General features: G+C 35.7%; 1 protein-coding gene and 1 long non-coding RNA gene across 6 annotated transcripts in view; one reads left to right on the top strand and one right to left on the bottom strand.

Annotated features, from left to right (window-relative positions):
* The window catches only part of LOC144291733 (uncharacterized), a 167,109-nt gene extending 147,812 nt beyond the window's left edge, over positions 1 to 19,297 (top strand). Inside the window, exons 4-5 of the long non-coding RNA XR_013359190.1 lie at positions 18,426 to 18,580; positions 19,087 to 19,297. This is a non-coding gene — a long non-coding RNA (uncharacterized LOC144291733). The remainder of the gene's footprint in view (positions 1 to 18,425; positions 18,581 to 19,086) is intronic.
* Positions 1 to 22,742, bottom strand: part of DPP10 (dipeptidyl peptidase like 10) — a 1,281,550-nt gene that overhangs the window by 139,503 nt on the left and 1,119,305 nt on the right. For all 5 annotated transcript variants that reach the window (XM_077861455.1, XM_077861454.1, XM_077861453.1 and 2 more), the window contains 2 exons: positions 1,992 to 2,044; positions 1,810 to 1,891 (listed from right to left, as the gene is read on the bottom strand). In XM_077861455.1, coding sequence (XP_077717581.1) covers positions 1,810 to 1,891; positions 1,992 to 2,044 — 135 coding nt within the window. The remainder of the gene's footprint in view (positions 1 to 1,809; positions 1,892 to 1,991; positions 2,045 to 22,742) is intronic.

The following is a 22,742-nucleotide window of genomic DNA, read 5'->3' on the forward strand; positions in this document are numbered from 1 at the left end:
GCCCTCACTCTTAAAATAGTTTAGTGTATGTACTGCCGAGGCAAGCACAAAATAGTTTAAGTTATATAATGCAAAACTGATAGCATGCTAAAGTAGAGGATAACTATCACTAGCAAGGAAATAAAAGTTTAAAATGTAATTATTAAGATAGATCTAGTAGGCAAATATTAAACACTGTACCTATCACATATAAAACATAAAAGTTTATAATAAGCTATAAATCATGTCATAAAATTCAAAATCATTATTACAAAGTTCTTTTTTTTTTAAGATTTTTTAAATTTTTATTTATTTATGATAGTCACACAGAGAGAGAGAGAGAGGCAGAGACACAGGCAGAGGGAGAAGCAGGCTCCATGCACCGGGAGCCCGATGTGGGATTCGATCCCGGGTCTCCAGGATCGTGCCCCGGGCCAAAGGCAGGCGCTAAACCGCTGCGCCACCCAGGGATCCCCTATTATTACAAAGTTCTATTTCTGAGCTTTACATATAGTTTTAAAGCCAATTCTACATTTGCATAAATTTAAAAATAAAGATCAAAGTAGCCCATTTGAAAAAGAACATACAATGAAAATTGAAATAATATTCAAATTAAATTCTACTAAAAATATTACTATCAAACTTGTTGGATGAAGATAAGGTAAATTTAGAGAAAATCTTACAGTATTCAGTATTTATATTAGAAAAAATCCAACATTATAATAGAAAGCATCGAATAAATTTAAAATTTGGCTTTTTGAGAAGACAAATGTGAAAATTACAAATATCAAAGTTGATCATGAAAAAAGAAAGTACTTATAAATAATATAGAAAAAGAAAAACAAGTACAAAGATTAAAAGAAGACTTAACAAGTTATAAAAGTATGTTAAAAATTGGAAGTTTAGGTGAAATGGATTTTTAGAAATGTATACATTACTAAAACAGATTTTAGCAATGTAAAACATAATATTATCACCATAATAGAATAAGTTTTTAAAAGCGTCCCCCCAACACACAAATACCGCACCATATCTAGACACATTCATAGGGTAGCCAGTGCAAGAACATTTTTATAAAATAGAAAATATTGAAATGGGAGAAGCAATAATGTCATTTCTAAGAAATAATATGATAGTCTGGAAAATGTAGGTATTGGCAGGAATATGGTACAAAGGGAACTCTCACATTGTCACTAAATTGTATAGAGTATAAACACTCTAGCAATTTAGAAATCAATTTGGCAGGACGTACTATACTTGAGCATTCACATGCTCTATAACCAAGCAATACCATTTCCTGAGCAATACTCCTTTAAAGTCTTTATACTCTGACCATGAGACACAGACAGGAATACGGTTTTGGTCAAACTCCTTTATATGTCAGTAATTCTCTTTTGAGTTTGTGATAATTTGAAGATCTAATATGACAAGAAATCTTCCTCTACGAGACCTCTGTCAAGTGTAAACCACCATCTTAAATTTTTACCCTGAACAATGCTTTAAGAATAAGTAAACTTTGACAACATTATGTAATGGAAGTTCCACAGAACTAGACCTTGGTATTCTGGGATCTCTTCTTGGATTCACTGTCAACTACCAGTTTAATCACAATTGTATAAACTCTTTTTTTCTTCTCTAATTAATTGATATTATTTGATATTATGGTTATTATATGATATATTCTTAAACTGGAATACTAGATAAAAGATGGAAGAGTAAATAAAAAACATCAAGTATACCAGGATACTGTGCACAAGGAAGTGGCTTTGTAGACATTGTCCACAGGCCCATGGCTGACACTATGTGGAAGGTACCAACACCTGTGCTTACCAGCTGTTGCCCTTGGACACCCCAAGCCGCATACTGCAAGACGGAGTCCTCTACTTCAGGAGGATTTAACTCCCAAACTTCCCTTGAAAAAAGGTAAATATTTTTACATGAACAAATTGACATTTACACCAACAGTTTAGCTGGACAACAGCTCATGAAAACCAGAAAATAAAAGAACTTACCTAGTGTGTATGTTGTAAATCACGTATGAAGCAGTATAGGAATAATGAAAAATCTGAAAATAAAAAAAAAAAGAGAGTTAAGGACTGCAGTTTGGAATAAAAGCTCTATCTTAGGATACAGACATATTCTCAACAAAATCTGGGGAATCCGATAACTGATTTTAGAGAGAAATCAAAATGTGAAGTATTACAGTTCTGAGCTTTATTCAGGAGCCTCTTGCCTCTTCTGACCATTAGCTCAATCCCTTATTCAATCCACTCTATTCTTAGTAGAATTGTGATTATATTGCTGTCTTGTTCAAAATACTAAATGATTCCTTGTTGCCTATAAAATAAAGTTCAAGCTGCTTCATTAATGTTCAAGGATTTTGGTACTTTGGGCGCTACATCCTTTTCCAGCTTTACCATCCACCAATTTCCCTTTACCTGATCTATACTTCAGTCACATTAGACAACTTCCGCCTATGTATCCTGAACTTGTTCTGTTTTCCCCCCACCCTCCAGAACATCGTAGGGGAAAAGTTAGTGATACTTTATTCAGCATGCAATTATAAAAGCTTTTATTCCTGTAGTGGATGTACACTGCACAGATATTATAATATTGTCAATTAAAACTTCCTGAAAGTCAAATTGTTATTTCTTCTTGCTGTAATAATAGCTTCAATTAAACATGATTGGCCACATATTTGGTAAGGAAATACTAGTGTCATCTCTCTGCATTGAAATTGCAATTGTTACACCATTTCTTATAGTGTTGTGTTTTAAAATGAACCTTTATTCTCCTGTTCCTTTTAAAACCACTATTAAATCTAAGATTGACTTTTCTATAGAGTTGTAGAAGCAAAAATATTTTTTTCCTGGTGTCTTTTTTGACATTCACACTGTATTCTATAAAATTCCATATTTGACTACAAATTTTAAACCTTGACTTTACTACCATAGCTGACAAAAAGTAAGAAATGTGACTACCTTCATCAACATTTTTTTTTTCCCATCTCAGAAAGTTCTGTTGCCAAAGCAGACTGCCAAGTGAGCATTTCATCTTCCAAGCAGACAAATGTGCTAATGACGTTATGGGTAAAAGTAGTATGTCTATTCATCCTATTACTTACCTAACAACTCGCTCTAGCTGAATTCTAGGCTCACATGCATCTTGAGAGAAAGTTCCTGTGCATTAGTATTTAAGCCAAAGCAGGCCAAAACAATCAAGACAAACCAGACGTAACAACTGAATTTTGCTTCTCTTTCTATAATTCTTGTTATAGAAGTTGCTGGCTCTTCTTAATATATGAATCCAAAGGACTCCAAACAATGTCCTCCAAAGGGATATACAAACCTACTGTTTGCTTCTTAGTTCTTAGCCCAATACAACATTTTCCCCCTTAGCTCATTCACTGAGGTGGAAGATCATGATAAAAGAAATTAACCTTGACTTGTGTGCAAGCCCAGAGCAGGTTGCAGTAACAAATTGCAGGGTTTCACCTCCTCTACAGATGTCTTACAAAGCCAGTATTTTGCCATCTGCAGACAATTAGAACCTAGCCCTTTCTTACCAGCTTAGAGCTTTCCTCTAAATCCGCTCATCTTTGGGGTGTGTGTGTGTGTGTATTCCCAGCAGATCTCAAATACTTCTTGTTGTATAATTTCTCATCATTACAATAGCACTTGATACCCACAACAGAATACAGCCAGTATGGAGTAGAAGGAATCTTGAACAGGCTTAGAGGTGGAGGTTTCCTTTTATTTGTTTGCATTGTGTTGCAGAGATTTCAAAAGGGATATTTTCCCAAGAGAATTGGATTTAGCTTTACTGACCATCTGTATTAAGTTGCACTTGTCTAAAATTACTGTTAATCTGCATTTCTCTCTTTCTCTATCTCTCCCCTGCCCCCCACTGCTTGGATAGCATGTCTATTATTATTATCATTTCCTAATTTCCTTTTATCCTAGATTCCTCTTCTACATTAGCTAGGTAGGTCTTATTTCAGGATGAGAGGATAAAATTGGAGTCATAAAGGTTAGGAACATTCTTTTTCCTGTATGATTGGCTGCTGCATAATGAGAGCCAAACTGAACATCTGATGAGATCCTTGGGGAGAAAGACATTTCACAGTCAGAAATCACATATTCATCACTTCTCTGCAAATGATGCTCCACTGCCTGTTACAGAGTGTGAATGGTTATGGCAAAGGTAGTGGGACTGGGGCAAGCTTGAGAAATAATATGTAAAAACTTGATCAAAGCTTACTCCTGGAATCTGGCCTTGAGCTGTCCAATGATTAAATCTCATGATGCAAAGGTATTGGGTATAGAGAAACCTTCATAAGATCCTGCAATCATTTCTACATTACCTTGGGAACCGCAAGAAGAAGCTGATTACTTAAGTGTTTACTACTAATAGTAGAATAATTGATTCTCATTATTTGCTGTAGTCTCTTTTCTATAAGTCATCGTAAACACTGAGTTAGCAAATACCGAACATAGACTCCTCGAAGAAATAGAGTTAGGTTCCTGTGAGTCTCTGGTTGCAACATTTTCATCAAGTCATCAGTACATAATTTTATTTCATGTATATTTCTTTTTAAAGACACTGTTTTTAATGTTTAATATTTTTCATTCATTAATACTGAACTCATGGCCAGCAGCATTATAACTCATGCCTGAATAAAGTTTATCTGACACGTGTGCTTTCCCTGTAAAGTATATCACAGCCTCTTGTACCTAGTGACACACTAGATAGCACTCTAGCACTGTTTATGGGGGTGGTCATTTTCAACAACAAACCCATTAGCAAAAAACACAAATGTGAAAAACAGCATTTAAAAGACTGTGAAAAGGACGCTTAGTTTACAGTATGACAGCTGAAGCAAGGAGGCAGAGTGTCATCTTGTTTGATCTCAGCTGGAAAAGTGTGTATCAGGCAACTCAAATGTTCTGCAGCTCTGCACTGTCTAGGAAAACCTAAGAAAGCATAGCGAGTATTGATTTTGAGGTTACAAATAAATTTTAGAAAACAGGTAAATTTGGAAATCTGGAATCCACAAATAATGAAGATGAATTGTACTGGTAATGTAGATGTAGCATGATATGTTACTGGAGGAAAGGAAAAAGCAGACATATTTAGGGCCTACCAGAACTTGGATAGAAGAAGAATACAATTCTCCAGAATGGTGGCATTCATGTTCTATAAATGAAAACTAGCTACTTCCATTCATTTATCAAATATCTGTTAAGTAACTTCTTTGACACAGGTCCTGTACTAAGTACTATTAAAAAAAAAAAAGATTTTGATAATAAAGATTATTTAAAAATAGGATAAAATATAAAAGAATATCAATTGATAATTTTAATTTATTACTATATTTTATCTGTCAGTTTATAAATATTTATTGAATACTAATTATGTGCAAGCTCATGAGTTAAGTACCTTGCCAAATGCAAAAGCCAAAATAAATGTAATTCTGGTCCCCAAGGAGCTCTTGATTCAGCCAGGGTGACAGGATTAAGAAACATTACATTAGTTTAGAGCACTCTGCTGCAGGTCATAGTTAAATTAGGACTTGCAGATTATAAATCTATAGGCTTTCCAAGATGCAACTGTTCTTTTTGGTTTTAAGATTGTGACTATAACAATAAAAGGTGTTTTTTTTTTTTTTTCAGTAAAAGTTTTTGAATCGAGCATATACTATATACTGGACATCTGAATGCTTTAAATATGTTATTTAACATTTAAATGTACCTTAAGAAATAGATAGTCTCATTCACAATTCACATAATAGACTCTGGAAGCACTGAAAGTTTAAGTAGGAGACACAACAATAATTTGAGCTCACGTCTGTCTGATTATTGTGACTTAATCTCCCTGCACACTCTCTTTCAGGGAGCTGGGATGGGAAGCACGGCTCCAGCTCTGCAAAAGATTCATTTCTGAAAGACCTATTAAGCCATCATCCAAAGATTTATTGACAGGAGTAGGCATGAATTAATTGTGATTACCGCAGTGAAGAGAGATTTCATTTTGGAAAGATGATCTAATAGATCAGATTAAAAATGTAAATCCCCTTCTCCTCTAGCTGTTTTTCACATTTTTTTTTCTTGGAATATCAGTTATTACCTAATACATCTATGGAGATTCATGTCAAGGAGAGTTACACTTACAAGAAAAAAGAACAGGACACTAGTAATTTATGATTAAATCAGAGGTTTATATCTCAGGGTGCCAAAGCTTTTCCTACACTGCAGTTAAACTGCCGAATTGGTATAAATAGCATGCATTTTCATGTCCTGGAGGATATTTAAAATGGGATCATGGATTTGCCATTGACTCAAACAGGAAAACTAAAATATGAGGAAGCAAGTCTCTGAGTAAATAGCATTTATGAAACAATGCCAGTGAGAGAAAAGACAATATAGGCAAAAGGGCATTTGTTTCTCCTGGAAGTAAGTGGTATGATGATGCCAAGTTTGTTCTATGATAATGAAATACCTTTTAAAATGAGTAAGTTGTGCTCGCTTCGGCAGCACATATATTAAAATGAGTAAGTAGTGACTCTGTTGCTGGAAACTTTTTATCTTTATTACACAGTGAAGAACTAGACCATTAGGATACTTTAATGTAATAAATACAATAATAAAATTATAAGCTGCAGCTCTACAAAAATACTTCTAAAGCAGTGTATGAGAAAAACTTTGTGAACACTAAATAAGTATTAGTTGAAAGGGAAAAGAAATCTGGTTCGGGAATTAAAGATATATTAATATTTATTGATCGGTATTTTAATCTACTTTCATTTGTTTTCTCACCTAAAGTTCATCATAAACTTTTAGGTGTTTTTCATCCAGGATATAGTTAGTAAAACCAAGAGTAGAGTCTAAATCTTACATATTCCAAACATGTAAGGACTGTTTTAATGTGTTACCACAAAAAAGTATTATGTAGGATTATTTAATTGTATCACCAGTATGGTAAGTGGTGGACGTAGTAAAATATTCAAGATGGTGAAATGAAATATAAATGTTGGTGAAAAGGATACAATTTAGGTGTTGCTCAAATTCAGCTCCCTTTATGCCAAAACCTATATAAAAAATAAAATAAACTTGGTAATAAAAAATAAAGACTACCTGCCACAAAACCAATTTGGTCATTCTGTTAGCTTCTAGGCATCATGATGCCATCACCACATAAGATACATAGTAAAATAATATTTATATTTTTCCTTGCCTTAATTGGGTCTAGTTGGGTTCCGATTTGGAAAAATATGGTATTATTTGGGATATTTTAGCATTTATCATGTACTCATCTGAATTGAATAGTACAGTTACTCTGAATTGAAATATGATACTTTCAGCATACTATGTAAGTAGAAACCTAATGGGAGATTATATTAGGTAAAACGTGTTTCCATTTACTACATTTATTTTATTTACAAAAATGAATGGCTGATGATTCAAGTTTAAAAAGCACACCAAAAACTACCTGGGCATCATTTCTCAATTTTAGATAGTACTGCTGTGTCCAGAATATAATCTAACTGGGCTAAATATTATCAACAGTCAGCACAAGAAGAATATACTTTATTATATAATAAGGGATCTTTGAGTGAACAGAATAAATCATTCTCTCATATATTCTGTGTTAGATAAAGTAACTGATCATCATAAGCAAACTCCCTTCAGGTTATTCTTACAGTTCAGTCCATGAGATATCTGTAATGCAGAATTTTATTTCAATGATGCTCCATAACCCAAGTTTCTCAATTATTTGACATGGAATTTTCCCATAATATACCTCTGATTAAAGTACCAACCTCATTGACAATGCTACTCTTTGAAATAAAATATTTTCATGTACTAGACCTTTCCATATTAATTAATGCAAATGAGATATTTTCACACCAATTGGCTTTAAACTATTTCCAATGTACCATCACTGAAAATACCTAGTTTGATAACCTGAATAGCATTTAAAGGTCAATTACTAATAGTGGTACAGTAGATTTTCAATGTGTAATGAAATAAATTTATACACCATCTAACCCCATATAAACTAGTTTTCTCTCTAGCCTATCAATGCAAAAATAAATATATTGCAAGGGGACAGAGTGAGGGACAAATGCAACCTTGTTTCTACTCAGTGCTAGAATTAGAAAGGCAAGAATAAAAATCAGTGTTTCCATCTACAGCTATTTTGCAGGTGAGCCAGGTATATAACTTAGAAAAGCGGTCAATTCATTCATTCCCCAGCAACTTTGGTGAAAATGTTCCTTATTTCAATAGTATCAAACCTTAATTTGTGTTTTCTTGAGCAACTTATTTGAAATAGTTAATCTGCTCATCAGAAAAATGCAGAAGGCAGGATATATCCAAAAGTTTTGCTATAAAAATTAGAGGAAAAACCATATGGAGATTATTCAGTTATTACATGAGATTATACCAAGAGAAGAGAGCCAGAAAAACCAAAATGTATTTCAATTGGCAACATGTCACTTTTTTGAATAAAAGTCTTACTAACAGAAGGTCCAACATAGCATAAGAAGACCCTTAATTCACCTCCTCCCATAGACACACCAAATATACACCTATATGTAGAGAAATTTCTCCAAAAGAACTGAGGGCTGATTTGATAACTTCTATACAACACTAGAAAGACCACACAGAGAATGGTAGAAGAGACAGAGATACAATAATGACAGGAACCCCACATCTGCAGTAGGGAGAAATATCACTGAAGGGCCTGTGAACAGACTCTCCCCTGCCTGGGGCACAGCAAAAAACAAACAAGCAAACAAACAACAACAAAACAGAAACAAAAACAAAAACTAAAGGGCAACTAGAGACTACTTGGAAAAAAAAAATCCACTTACTAACCTTAGATGATCTGACATGCTGGAATCTTCTCTAGGGTCAGAGGTGCTGATGAGCACCACATTTTATGTTCTTTTTCCACCCTGATAGCACAGATGGGAGTAGGGTCCAGGCATTCTAACTGGCCTTCCAGGGCTACCCAGGGCACCTGGCATTCCTGGCCTACACCAGCTCCAGCTCCAGCAATCCAATCAAGGCAGCCCACTGCTGCATATCTTGGCATCACCCCCAAGTGGTGTCTGATTCAGTCCCAGTTGCCTCAGCAAAGCCTTCAGGTATACACAGTTCATTAAAAAAAAAAAAGGATACTCTGACACAAGGCTGCTCCTTCAAGCCCAGGAAAGGTAGCTATTCTAACTCATTCATAATATGTTTATTTGTTTATTTAACATAGAAAAGCAAACAAAAGAATAAGATAAAACCTCAGGGAAGGAAAACAAAACAAAATAAAACAAAAGCTAATGAAACAGAGGCTAGTCATTTACCTGATAAAGACTTTAAAATAATGGTCATAACATTGCTCGCCAAAGTGGGAGAAAAATGGAAGAAAAAAGGCCATCAAATCATAATGTAAGTCCAAGAGAAGAAAGGAACAGAGAACTATAAAACAACCAGAAACTAACAAAATAGCTATAAGTACATATTTTCCAATAATTACTTTAAATATAAATGGGCTAAATCAAAAGACATAGGATGGCTGAATTAAAAAAAAAAAAAAACTAATGAAAACAACAACAAAACAAGAACAGCCATTTTATTTATTTTTTTTTTTTTTTTTAATTTTTTTTTTTTATTGGTGTTCAATTTACTAACATACAGAATAACACCCAGTGCCCGTCACCCATTCACTCCCACCCCCCGCCCTCCTCCCCTTCTACCACCCCTAGTTCGTTTCCCAGAGTTAGCAGTCTTTACGTTCTGTCTCCCTTTCTGATATTTCCCACACATTTCTTCCCCCTTCCCTTATTTTCCCTTTCACTATTATTTATATTCCCCAAATGAATGAGAACATATAATGTTTGTCCTTCTCCGACTGACTTACTTCACTCAGCATAATACCCTCCAGTTCCATCCACGTTGAAGCAAATGGTGGGTATTTGTCATTTCTAATAGCTGAGTAATATTCCATTGTATACATAAACCACATCTTCTTTATCCATTCATCTTTCGTTGGACACCGAGGCTCCTTCCACAGTTTGGCTATCGTGGCCATTGCTGCTAGAAACATCGGGGTGCAGGTGTCCCGGCGTTTCATTGCATTTGTATCTTTGGGGTAAATCCCCAACAGTGCAATTGCTGGGTCGTAGGGCAGGTATATTTTTAACTGTTTGAGGAACCTCCACACAGTTTTCCAGAGTGGCTGCACCAGTTCACATTCCCACCAACAGTGTAAGAGGGTTCCCTTTTCTCCGCATCCTCTCCAACATTTGTTGTTTCCTGCCTTGTTAATTTTCCCCATTCTCACTGGTGTGAGGTGGTATCTCATTGTAGTTTTGATTTGTATTTCCCTGATGGCAAGTGATGCAGAGCATTTTCTCATATGCATGTTGGCCATGTCTATGTCTTCCTCTGTGAGATTTCTGTTCATGTCTTTTGCCCATTTCATGATTGGATTGTTTGTTTCTTTGGTGTTAAGTTTAATAAGTTCTTTATAGATCTTGGAAACTAGCCCTTTATCTGATATGTCATTTGCAAATATCTTCTCCCATTCTGTAGGTTGTCTTTGAGTTTTGTTGACTGTATCCTTTGCTGTGCAAAAGCTTCTTATCTTGATGAAGTCCCAATAGTTCATTTTTGCTTTTGTTTCTTTTGCCTTCGTGGATGTATCTTGCAAGAAGTTACTATGGCCGAGTTCAAAAAGGGTGTTGCCTGTGTTCTTCTCTAGGATTTTGATGGAATCTTGTCTCACATTTAGATCTTTCATCCATTTTGAGTTTATCTTGGTGTATGGTGAAAGAGAGTGGTCTAGTTTCATTCTTCTGCATGTGGATGTCCAATTTTCCCAGCACCATTTATTGAAGAGACTGTCTTTCTTCCAATGGATAGTCTTTCCTCCTTTATCGAATATTAGTTGCCCATAAAGTTCAGGGTCCACTTCTGGATTCTCTATTCTGTTCCACTGATCTATGTGTCTGTTTTTGTGCCAGTACCACACTGTCTTGATGACCACAGCTTTGTAGTACAACCTGAAATCTGGCATTGTGATGCCCCCAGATATGGTTTTCTTTTTTAAAATTCCCCTGGCTATTCGGGGTCTTTTCTGATTCCACACAAATCTTAAAATAATTTGTTCTAACTCTCTGAAGAAAGTCCATGGTATTTTGATAGGGATTGCATTAAACGTGTGTATTGCCCTGGGTAACATTGACATTTTCACAATATTAATTCTGCCAATCCATGAGCATGGAATATTTTTCCATCTCTTTGTGTCTTCCTCAATTTCTTTCAGAAGTGTTCTATAGTTTTGAGGGTATAGATCCTTTACATCTTTGGTGAGGTTTATTCCTAGGTATCTTATGCTTTTGGGTGCAATTGTAAATGGGATTGACTCCTTAATTTCTCTTTCTTCAGTCTCATTGTTAGTGTATAGAAATGCCACTGACTTCTGGGCATTGATTTTGTATCCTGCCACGCTACCGAATTGCTGTATGAGTTCTAGCAATCTTGGGGTGGAGACTTTTGGGTTTTCTATGTAGAGTATCATGTCATCGGCGAAGAGGGAGAGTTTGACTTCTTCTTTGCCAATTTGAATGCCTTTAATGTCTTTTTGTTGTCTGATTGCTGAGGCTAGGACTTCCAGTACTATGTTGAACAGCAGTGGTGAGAGTGGACATCCCTGTCTTGTTCCTGATCTTAGGGGAAAGGCTCCCAGTGCTTCCCCATTGAGAATGATATTTGCTGTGGGCTTTTCATAGATGGCTTTTAAGATGTCGAGGAATGTTCCCTCTATCCCTACACTCTGAAGAGTTTTGATCAGGAATGGATGCTGTATTTTGTCAAATGCTTTCTCTGCATCTAATGAGAGGATCATATGGTTCTTGGTTTTTCTCTTGCTAATATGATGAATCACATTGATTGTTTTACGGGTGTTGAACCAGCCTTGTGTCCCAGGGATAAATCCTACTTGGTCATGGTGAATAATTTTCTTAATGTATTGTTGGATCCTATTGGCCAGTATCTTGTTGAGAATTTTTGCATCCATGTTCATCAGGGATATTGGTCTGTAATTCTCCTTTTTGGCGGGGTCTTTGTCTGGCTTTGGAATTAAGGTGATGCTGGCTTCATAGAACGAATTTGGAAGTACTCCATCTCTTTCTATCTTTCCAAACAGCTTTAGGAGAATAGGTATGATTTCTTCTTTAAACGTTTGATAAAATTCCCCTGGGAAGCCATCTGGCCCTGGACTCTTGTGTCTTGGGAGGTTTTTGATGACTGCTTCAATTTCCTCCCTGGTTATTGGCCTGTTCAGGTTTTCTATTTCTTCCTGTTCCAGTTTTGGTAGTTTGTGGCTTTCCAGGAATGCGTCCATTTCTTCTAGATTGCCTAATTTATTGGCGTATAGCTGTTCATAATATGTTTTTAAAATCGTTTGTATTTCCTTGGTGTTGGTAGTGATCTCTCCTTTCTCATTCATGATTTTATTAATTTGAGTCTTCTCTCTCTTCTTTTTAATAAGGCTGGCTAATGGTTTATCTATCTTATTAATTCTTTCAAAGAACCAACTCCTGGTTCTGTTGATCTGTTCCACAGTTCTTCTGGTCTCGATTTCGTTGAGTTCTGCTCGAATCTTTATTAACTCCCTTCTTCTCTTGGGTGTAGGATCTATTTGCTGTTTTTTCTCTAGCTCCTTTATGTGTAAGGTTAGCTTTTGTATTTGAGTTCTTTCCAGTTTTTGAATGGATGCTTGTATTGCGATGTATTTCCCCCTTAGGACTGCTTTTGCTGCATCCCAAAGATTTTGAACGGTTGTATCTTCATTCTCATTAGTTTCCATGAATCTTTTTAATTCTTCCTTAATTTCTTGGTTGACCCTTTTATCTTTTAGCAGGATGGTCCTTAACCTCCATGTGTTTGAGGTCCTTCCAAACTTCTTGTTGTGATTTAGTTCTAATTTCAAGGCATTATGGTCCGAGAATATGCAGGGGACAATCCCAATCTTTTGGTATCGGTTCAGACCCGATTTGTGACCCAATATGTGGTCTATTCTGGAGAAAGTTCCATGTGCGCTTGAGAAGAATGTGTATTCGGTTGAGTTTGGATGTAAAGTTCTGTAGATATCTGTGAAATCCATCTGGTCCAGTGTATCATTTAAAGCTTTCGTTTCTTTGGAGATGTTTTGCTTAGAAGACCTATCGAGTATAGAAAGAGCTAGATTGAAGTCACCAAGTATAAGTGTATTATTATCTAAGTATTTCTTCACTTTGGTTAATAATTGATTTATATATTTGGCAGCTCCCACATTCGGAGCGTATATATTGAGGATTGTTAAGTCCTCTTGTTGAATAGATCCTTTAAGTATGATATAGTGTCCCTCTTCATCTCTCACTACAGTCTTTGGGGTAAATTTTAGTTTATCTGATATAAGGATGGCTACCCCTGCTTTCTTTTGAGGACCATTCGAATGGTAAATGGTTCTCCAACCTTTTATTTTCAGGCTGTAGGTGTCCTTCTGTCTAAAATGAGTCTCTTGTAGACAGCAAATAGATGGGTCCTGCTTTTTTATCCAGTCTGAAACCCTGCGCCTTTTGATGGGGTCATTAAGCCCGTTCACATTCAGAGTTACTATTGAGAGGTATGAGTTTAGTGTCATCATGATATCTATTCAGTCTTTGTTTTTGTGGACTGTTCCACTGAACTTCTTCTTAAAGGGGAATTTTAAGAGTCCCCCTTAAAATTTCTTGCAGAGCTGGTTTGGAGGTCACATATTCTTTTAGTTGCTGCCTGTCTTGGAAGCTCTTTATCTCTCCTTCCATTTTGAATGAGAGCCTTGCTGGATAAAGTATTCTTGGTTGCATGTTCTTCTCATTTAGGACCCTGAATATATCCTGCCAGCCCTTTCTGGCCTGCCAGGTCTCTGTGGAGAGGTCTGCTGTTACCCTAATACTCCTCCCCATAAAAGTCAGGGATTTCTTGTCTCTTGCTGCTTTAAGGATCTTCTCCTTATCTTTGGAATTTGCAAGCTTCACAATTAAATGTCGAGGTGTTGAACGGTTTTTATTGATTTTAGGGGGGGATCTCTCTATTTCCTGGATCTGAATGCCTGTTTCCCTTCCCAGATTAGGAAAGTTTTCAGCTAGAATTTGTTCAAATACATATTCTGGCCCTCTGTCCCTTTCGGCGCCCTCGGGAACCCCAATTAAACGTAGGTTTTTCTTTCTCAGGCTGTCGTTTATTTCCCTTAATCTATCTTCATGGTCTTTTAATTGTTTGTCTCTTTTTTCCTCAGTTTCCCTCTTTGCTATCAACTTGTCTTCTAGGTCACTCACTCGTTCTTCCACCTCGTTAACCCTCGTCGTTAGGGCTTCTAGTTTGGATTGCATCTCATTCAATTGATTTTTAATTTCTGCCTGATTAGCTCTAAGTTCTGCAGTCATGTAGTCTCTTGAGTCCTTTATACTTTTTTCTAGAGCCACCAGTAGCTGTATAATAGTGCTTCTGAATTGGCTTTCTGACATTGAATTGTAATCCAGATTTTGTAACTCTGTGGGAGAGAGGACTGTTTCTGATTCTTTCTTTTGAGGTGAGGTTTTCCTTCTAGTCATTTTGCTCAGTGCAGAGTGGCCAAAAGCAAGTTGTATTGGGAAAAAGAGAAAAAGAGAGGAGAGAAAGAAGGAAAGAAAAGAGAAAGAGAAAAAAAGGGAAGAAAAAGAAAAAAAAAACGAAAAAAAAAGGGAAGAAAAAGAGAAAGAAAAAGAAAGGAGGAAAAAAAGGGGGTGGGGGAAGGATACAAATCAAAAAGCAAAATAAAACAAAAACAAAAACAAAAACAAACAAAAAAAGAACCACCGGGGAGTATCTTCTGATTCTGTGTACTTTAAGTCCCTTGGCTTCTCCTGGAAGTTGTCCGTCTAGCTGGTGTTCTGGGGGAGGGGCCTGTTGTGCTGATTCTCAGGTGTTAGCAGTTGGGGGAGCTGCTGTGCCCCCGCCTGGTGCAGGGCTCAGTGGGGGTTGTTTACCCCGTGAGGCCGCAGGAGGAACAGCCCCAGTGGCGGGGCAGCTCTGGAAACCTGGATTCAGCTCCGGCAGGAACTCCGTCTGCAGGGCCTGGAGGCTCCGGGGCGGGGCCGCTGATCTGCTCAGTTGGGGCAGGAGCGTCCTTGCTGTCCTGGGCCCTCCCGGCCTCTGCCTGTCCCGGGGGAGGCGGGATCCTGGGCTGTGTCCCGGCGCCCTGTGCTCCGGAGCCTGCGCTGGTGGATTCGCGCTCCCGGGCCGCGCAGCCCCCTCCGCGGAGCTGCCGCCCGAGCCCCTCCGAGCTGCTCCTGGAACCGCGCAGCCCCCTCCGCACGGAGCCTCTTCCTCTGCCCGAGCCCCTCCGAGCTGCTCCCAGGGCCGCGCAGCCCCCTCCGCGGAGCCGCCGCCCGAGCCCCCCGAGCTGCTCCGGGTCCCGCCGGTCCCGCCGGGTCCCGCCGTGCGCGCTGCAGCCCTTAGGGAGCTCGGCGCACTCTCCTGGGCGCGCAGTTGCTGTTACTGTCCCAGGGAGCCGGAGGGCATCCTCGCCCTCCTGGTTCCTGCTCCCACTCCCCACGAGCCCCTTTCCCCCGGGAAGGTCGGTGCAGCTCCTGCTCCTCCGGGACGGGGCTCTCCTGTCCTGGGGACACTCGCCCCGGCCTCACCCGGCTCCTCGCGGGCCCCTCCCCCTTGGAGGCCTTTGTTCCTTTATTTCTTTTTCCCCGTCTTCCTACCTTGATAGAAGCGCGAATTCTTCTCACTGTAGCATTCCAGCTGGTCTCTCTTTAAATCTCAGGCCGAATTCATAGATTTTCAGGATAATTTGAAGGTTTTCTAGGTAGTTTGGTAGAGACAGGTGATTTGGGGACCCTGCTCTTCCGCCATCTTGCTCCTCCCCCCCAAGAACAGCCATTTTAGCAAATAGTTTAGAGGTTTCTCAAAAAATTAAAAGTAGAATTACCATATGATCCAGTAATTCCACTTCTGGGTATTTACCCAAAGAAAACAAAAATACTAATTTGAAAAGATATGTGCACCCTTATGTTTATTTCTGCATTATTTACAATAGCCAAGATATAGAAGCAACCTAAGTGTCCATCCATAGATAAACAGATAAAGAATATGTAGTATGTCTACATAATGGAACATTACTCTGTCAAAAAAAGAATGAGATCTTGCCACTGGAAACAACATAAATAGACCTAGAAGGTATAATACTAAGTGAAATAGGTCAGACAAAGAAAGATAAACCCATATGATTTCATTCATAGGTGGAAATAAGAAATCAAACAAGAAAAGAGAGAGAGAATGAGACAAAAAACACTCATATATAGAGAACAAATTAGTGATTGCCAGAGAGGACATGGGTGAAATAGATAAAGAGGATTAAGACTACACTTAACATGATGTGCAATGATTAATAAACAGAATTGTTGAATCATTATATTGTACACCTGAAACTAATATAACACAGTATGTTAACTATATGTCAAACAAACAAAAAACAAGGCTCAGTTATATACTGTCTTCAAGACATATTTTAAACCAAAAGGAATACAGAGACTGAAAGTGAAGAGATGAGAAGATATTCTATGAAAACAAAAAAGAAAGAGTTGGACTAGTAATACTCATACTAAACAAAATAGACTTTAAAATAGACTGTTACAAAGACAAAGAAGGATATAACATAATGATAATGTCCTCTAGGAAGAGAACATAAAATTTATAAATATTTATGCACCCAACATAGAAGCACCTAATATGTAAAGCAAATATTAACAGACATAAAGAAAGAAATCGGCGATAACACAATGATTGTAAGGGACTCTAACATCCCACTTATGTCAATAGATAGATCACCTAGACCAAAAGCCAATATGGAAACATTGGCCTTAAAAGACAGAGTAGACTAGGTTTATTTAATTAGACATACATATAATATTTAACCCAACTACTGAATGTATATTCTTTTCAAATGCACATGGAACATTCTTCATGATGGATCACCTGTTAGGCCATAAAACAAGTTATAAATTCAAGAACATTAAAATCATATCACGTATCTTTTCTAACTAAAATTTATGAAACTAAAAATCAATTACAAATAGAAAGCTGGAAAAAAAACAAACACATGGAGGTAAAATAACATGCTATTAAAGAATCAATGGGTCAGCAAAGAAATCAAAGAGGAAATAAAAAATAAGAGAAACAAAAATGGAAACAAAATATTCCAAAACCTATGGGATGCAGCAAAAGCAGCCCCAATAGGGCTTGCAGGTCAGAAGATACCCACATTTTACATTTTGATTCATTACTAAGTCAAATTCTGGGAAGAATGAAGCCAATTTATACTGCTGTACGCTACACAAGTATGTGTGTGTATGTGTGTGCATTTGTTTAACACCACAATAAAATGATGTCACCCAGTGTGTTGATTTAGATTCTTTGAAAGACAAAAACAAACACAAAACATCATTTAGAGTTGTAATATGATGATGATTTTGCTTGAATATTTTGTCATAGCTTTTAATATTTTGTGTTTCTTCATTTGTATTATCAGTGTACTTTCTATGAGGTTATTCATGTTTTTCTTATTGATCTCTAAAAGCTCTTTTTATATTGTAAATTATAATTTTGTTTTAATGAATGCAACAAATATTTTACCCAACTATTTGTCTTTTCACTGTGTGTGTGTTCTGTGGGAAGACTGAAAATCATATGATTAAGTCCATGTACTCTTTCACACACTTGAATCAATCTGTACAACATACTTAAACTAATGTAACCATGTGTCAATTATACTTACATTGATTTTTTTTAATTTAAAAAAGCATATTTATTCTCCAAATCTTATTGAGATCATAGTCATTAAATATTTAAAATCTTTGACAAAGTCATAAAATGTATTAAGATTTATAAAATATGAAAAAATGAGATTCATAGTCTCTTCAGTTTACCTAAAATTATTTTTTTCTTTAAGATGTGAAATATATATCAAATTGTTTTATTCCCCAAATAAGCAGGGAGTTGCCCTATATAATCATTTGGCATTTTTCCTTTATTATAAAGTTATTACCACATCCCATTTATGCTTGATCTTTTTCTGGATGATTTTCATCTTATTATTTCTTTGCCTTTACCTGACTAGAATCACTATAATATGACTTTAAAATACATTTTCACATCTGAGAGGATTAGGTCATTTTTATCATTTTAATAACATATATATACTCTAAATCTTGATTATTCAAATCCAGGTCTCAATCTTTAGATTAAATTCTAGTTAAACTGAGAAGAGGATTCAATATTATGAATGGAAATTTTGTTGTTCATAACCTTTAAAAGAAAACTCAAGTCATTTCTTTTCTCTTTCTTTTTTTTTCTTTTTTCTTTTTTTTTTAGATTTTGTTTATTGAGGACACAAAGAGGCAGAGACATAGGCAGAAGGAGAAGCAGACTCCCCACGGGAAGCCCAATGCAGTACTCAATTCAATCCAGGACCCTGGGATCATGACCTGAGCCAAAGGCAGATAGATGCTCAACACTAAGCCACCCAGGTGTCCCTCAAATCATTTCTTAAAACACCAGTATTTTGATTGGTGATGAACACCATTTACTTGCTCATGTTTTTATTTAACATCTGTCATCATCACATTAATCTGCATGGTAATACCATAATGCAGATTGTTTGTGGGGTGTTATTAAAGGTTTGTGTGGATTGTGTGTCTGACTCAACCTTTACTGTGCAGACTTGGAAAAGTGACATAACTTTGCTTGTCTTAGTTTCTTAGAGATGATCAATGCTTTTCTTTTAGAAGAAAACTGCTCAGTTTAGAAGTAACTCTTCAGTTACTGGAGGAGTTAATAAAGAGGGAGTCCTATAAAGGAAAAGGGTTGTACATTGGAAGTATTTCAGAATAACTGACCTTTTGATAAAAATACAAGCAGACACTAATAAAGATTCATGCTGTCTTTTATATGCTACTTATGAAAAAGTAGCATATACAATTACCTGAATACTAAGCTGATACTAATACATATATGTATATTTTTTTTCCAAAAGGAAACAGAACTCAAGACAGAACTTTACAGAAGAATTACTCTAATGGTGATATTAATATCTGAAGAAAATTGTTTTCTCCCATAGCAAAAGTAACTAAAATTCCTCTGATGGGGCAGCCCTGGTGGCTCAGCAGTTTAGCACTGCCTACACCCCAGAGCGTGATCCTGGAGACCGGGTGTCTCTGCCTCTCGCTCTCTCTCTCTCTCTCCTCTCTGTGTATTCTCATGAATAAATAAATAAAATCTTAAAAAGAATTGCTCTGATGTCTGTACTTGTAAGGTACCTGATGGCATGAACCTCAAATACATAACAAACTGATTTTCAATCTCACATACTTCATGTATATTCAACTGGCTGGGCATGTGGTCCATGCCACTCTGGTTATTACCCAAAACAGAAGTGTCTTCCAGAAGAAGCCAAATCTTCACCCCTAAAGCTCAACCAAACCAACTGAATATGAAAATGGCAAAGAGACTGACCAGAAATCATGAGGTAGATCAGGAACCAGGGCCCGAGGTTTGAGAGTAGACTTTTTCTTCCTTAATAAGCCTAATGCCACAAATATGTAACTATTTGCAAAGGGGAGTTGGTATATATGATTTATACCAAGGATCAGAAGATCAAAGAAAAATTATTTAAAAATTGATGTATGAGACACAGAAATGAAAAAAATAAATCATATTCTCATGTTCAGTAGAAGACACTGAACAAGTTGATGACAAAGACTGGACAAAAGATACAGTTGTCTCAGTGACTTGGTTAAGGCACTTGATGTGCTATCGGGAGTTAGTGTCAGCAACCTACTACATTTCAACTCCAATGATTACATTCTGGATAGGGGAAGGTTTAAGTTCCACATGTGGACAACACAGATGATAAGGGGACCTACCTCATAAGCTTATTGGGTATATAAATTGAGATAGTGTTTGTGAGGTGCTTGGTATATCTTCAGGGTTTAATAAACATTAGATGCTATTATTGTTGTTTCTGTTTTATTAGGAATATCATGCTTGAAATAATTATGATTATTTAGAGTTTTTATTATACAATGTCAATTAATTTAGTCATCCTGAACTACACTGGGTTTTTATTATACAATTCTGAGATAAGTTAATTATCCAGCCATTCTTAGAAATATCTAGACTTCTTAAACTCCCAATTAACAATTGCATTCCAGATTATGATACCTGGAATGGAATAAAAAGATAAAAACATTCCTTACAAAATTTCTCCTTAGCCTGTATTATTCGTAATTAGACATGCTCTCCACGATATTAACTCATTGACATGTATTTGTTAGGAAGAATGCAATTAAATTAACTTCTCCTGAGGCTGAATAAGAGATAGCCAACTCAATGACAGAGCTGCATTTGTTTGTAATACCACTCTACTAAATACCAGCATACCCAAGGATAAGAAACTAAAACCAAAGAATAATACAAATGAATAATACAAATAAAACAAATAATAAAATCACTGAAAGCAAAAGCATGTTCTATTAAAAAATCAATTAGATTGATAATCTTATAACAGGACTGACAAAAGAAAAAAAAAAAGGGAAAACAAAACTAGAAACACTGAAATAAAAAGTATCACCAAACCATTACAAGGTATTAATTACCTTATTGGCAGTAGTTAGTACAGTTCTGCATCTAGAAACTCGATAACTTAAATGGCATGAACAAATTTCTTGAGAGACACAAAACTATAAAACCTTTTCAAAATAAAATAGGCTACCTAAACAATACTATATGTATTAAAGAAATTAAATTAATAGCTAACAAAAATTTGAAACAAAGAAAACTGCAGGTCCAGATTGCTTCGTTTGTGAACTCTATTAAGCATTTAATGAAGGATGAATACACACACATTATCAGAATACAGGACAGAACAGAATACTTCCTAATTCATTTTATAAGGCCAGCATTATTTAATACCAAAACCAGATGAAGGCATTAAAATAGATACAACTGTTCAATACACTTCATGAATATAGGCACAAAAAGCCTCCCCAAAATTCTAATAATATTCTATAAAAGGAGAATATCTAATGAGTTATAAATAGGATTTATTCTAGATGCAAAATTGCTTTAATATATTTCATATTATCAACAGTCTCCCCTAAATCATATTATATATTAACTCATGCAGAAAAATCGCTTGACATTCAATACTCATTCATGATTAAAACTTCTGAACAACCATAATTAGCAGCAAAATTCTCAATGTGATAAATAGCATTATCAAAAGCATACAGCTAACGTCATTCTTTATGGTGAAAGATTAAGTGCTCATCCTCTTGGAAATGAGGCAAAGAATCCATTCTCACCATTCTTGTTGAACATTATACTGGAATTCCTAGCCAGGGCAAGACAATAAAATAACATATATGCTTAATGGAAAGGAAAAAAATGAAACAGTGTCCATTCTCAACAGACATAATTGCTTCTGTAGAAAATACAAAGAAATTACAATAAGTTTCAGAACTGATAAAACAATGATAAGAAATTAACAATGTTAAAGTTTAACATGTCAATGTAGAAAAATGAATCAAAAAGTAACGATAAATAATTGGGAACTAAATTTGAAATTGCAGTACCATTGATAATACTGTCAAAATTATGAAAAAATCTAAAAAAGTACACAGAATTTAAATATAAATCTAAAATATAATATCTCAATATTATCTATATATAAATATATAAATATGCAGAATGTATATACTTTGAACATGGATGAGACAATGTAAGTATAATGTCATACACAGTATTCATGGGTTGGAACATTCTATGTACTTAAGATGTCAAGTCCCCCAAAACTAATCTATAGATCTAACATAACTCCAAATAAAATTCTAGCAAATTAAAAAAAAATACACATTGACAACTAATTTTAAAATATATATGAGTTGCAAAAAAGCAAACCAAACCAAAACAAAACTTAGAAAAGCCAAAATAATTTTTCAGAGCAAAGTTGGACAATTCACACAATGTTTTTTCAAGATTCCTTATAAAGGTACAGTGTTCAAAACAATATATTACAGAAATTATAGATACATATCACAGAATAAGATAATGTCTCGAAACATATATGCATAGTGATTTTCAAATAAAGATTCCACGGCAAGTCAATGGTTTAATGAAAAAAGAAAAATTAGACTTTTCAGCAAATGGTGCTAGAATAATTTGAGATTTACATACAAAACAATAAAACTTTATATTTTGCATCATATGTTAAAATTAACTAAGGGTGAATTCTAGACCTCAGTGTATAACCTATAAGTTCCTAAAGGAAAATCTTTGTGACTTTAGGTTAGGCAAAATTCCTTAGCTAGAAAGCCAAAGCACCATGCATAAATGAAAACAAAACAAAACTAAACTAAACTGGATTTCATCCAAATTAAGAATATCTGATTTTCAAAAAAAATAATTTATATTAAAAATCATTTATATCAAAATGAAATGGTTAACTACAGACTGGGAGAAAGTATTTGAAATCTTCTATATGAAGGATCTGTATCCAAAAAAATAAAGAACTCATAGATAATAAAACCAACTCTCCCAATCAAAACAAATGGGGAAAGATTTGAATAAACATTTATCCAAAGAAGATATATGGATAGAAATTAAGCATGTGAAAAAAAATTTCAAGATGAT

The sequence above is a fragment of the Canis aureus genome, chromosome 20, assembly GCF_053574225.1.
Source record: "Canis aureus isolate CA01 chromosome 20, VMU_Caureus_v.1.0, whole genome shotgun sequence".
Taxonomy (NCBI): Eukaryota; Metazoa; Chordata; class Mammalia; order Carnivora; family Canidae; genus Canis; species Canis aureus.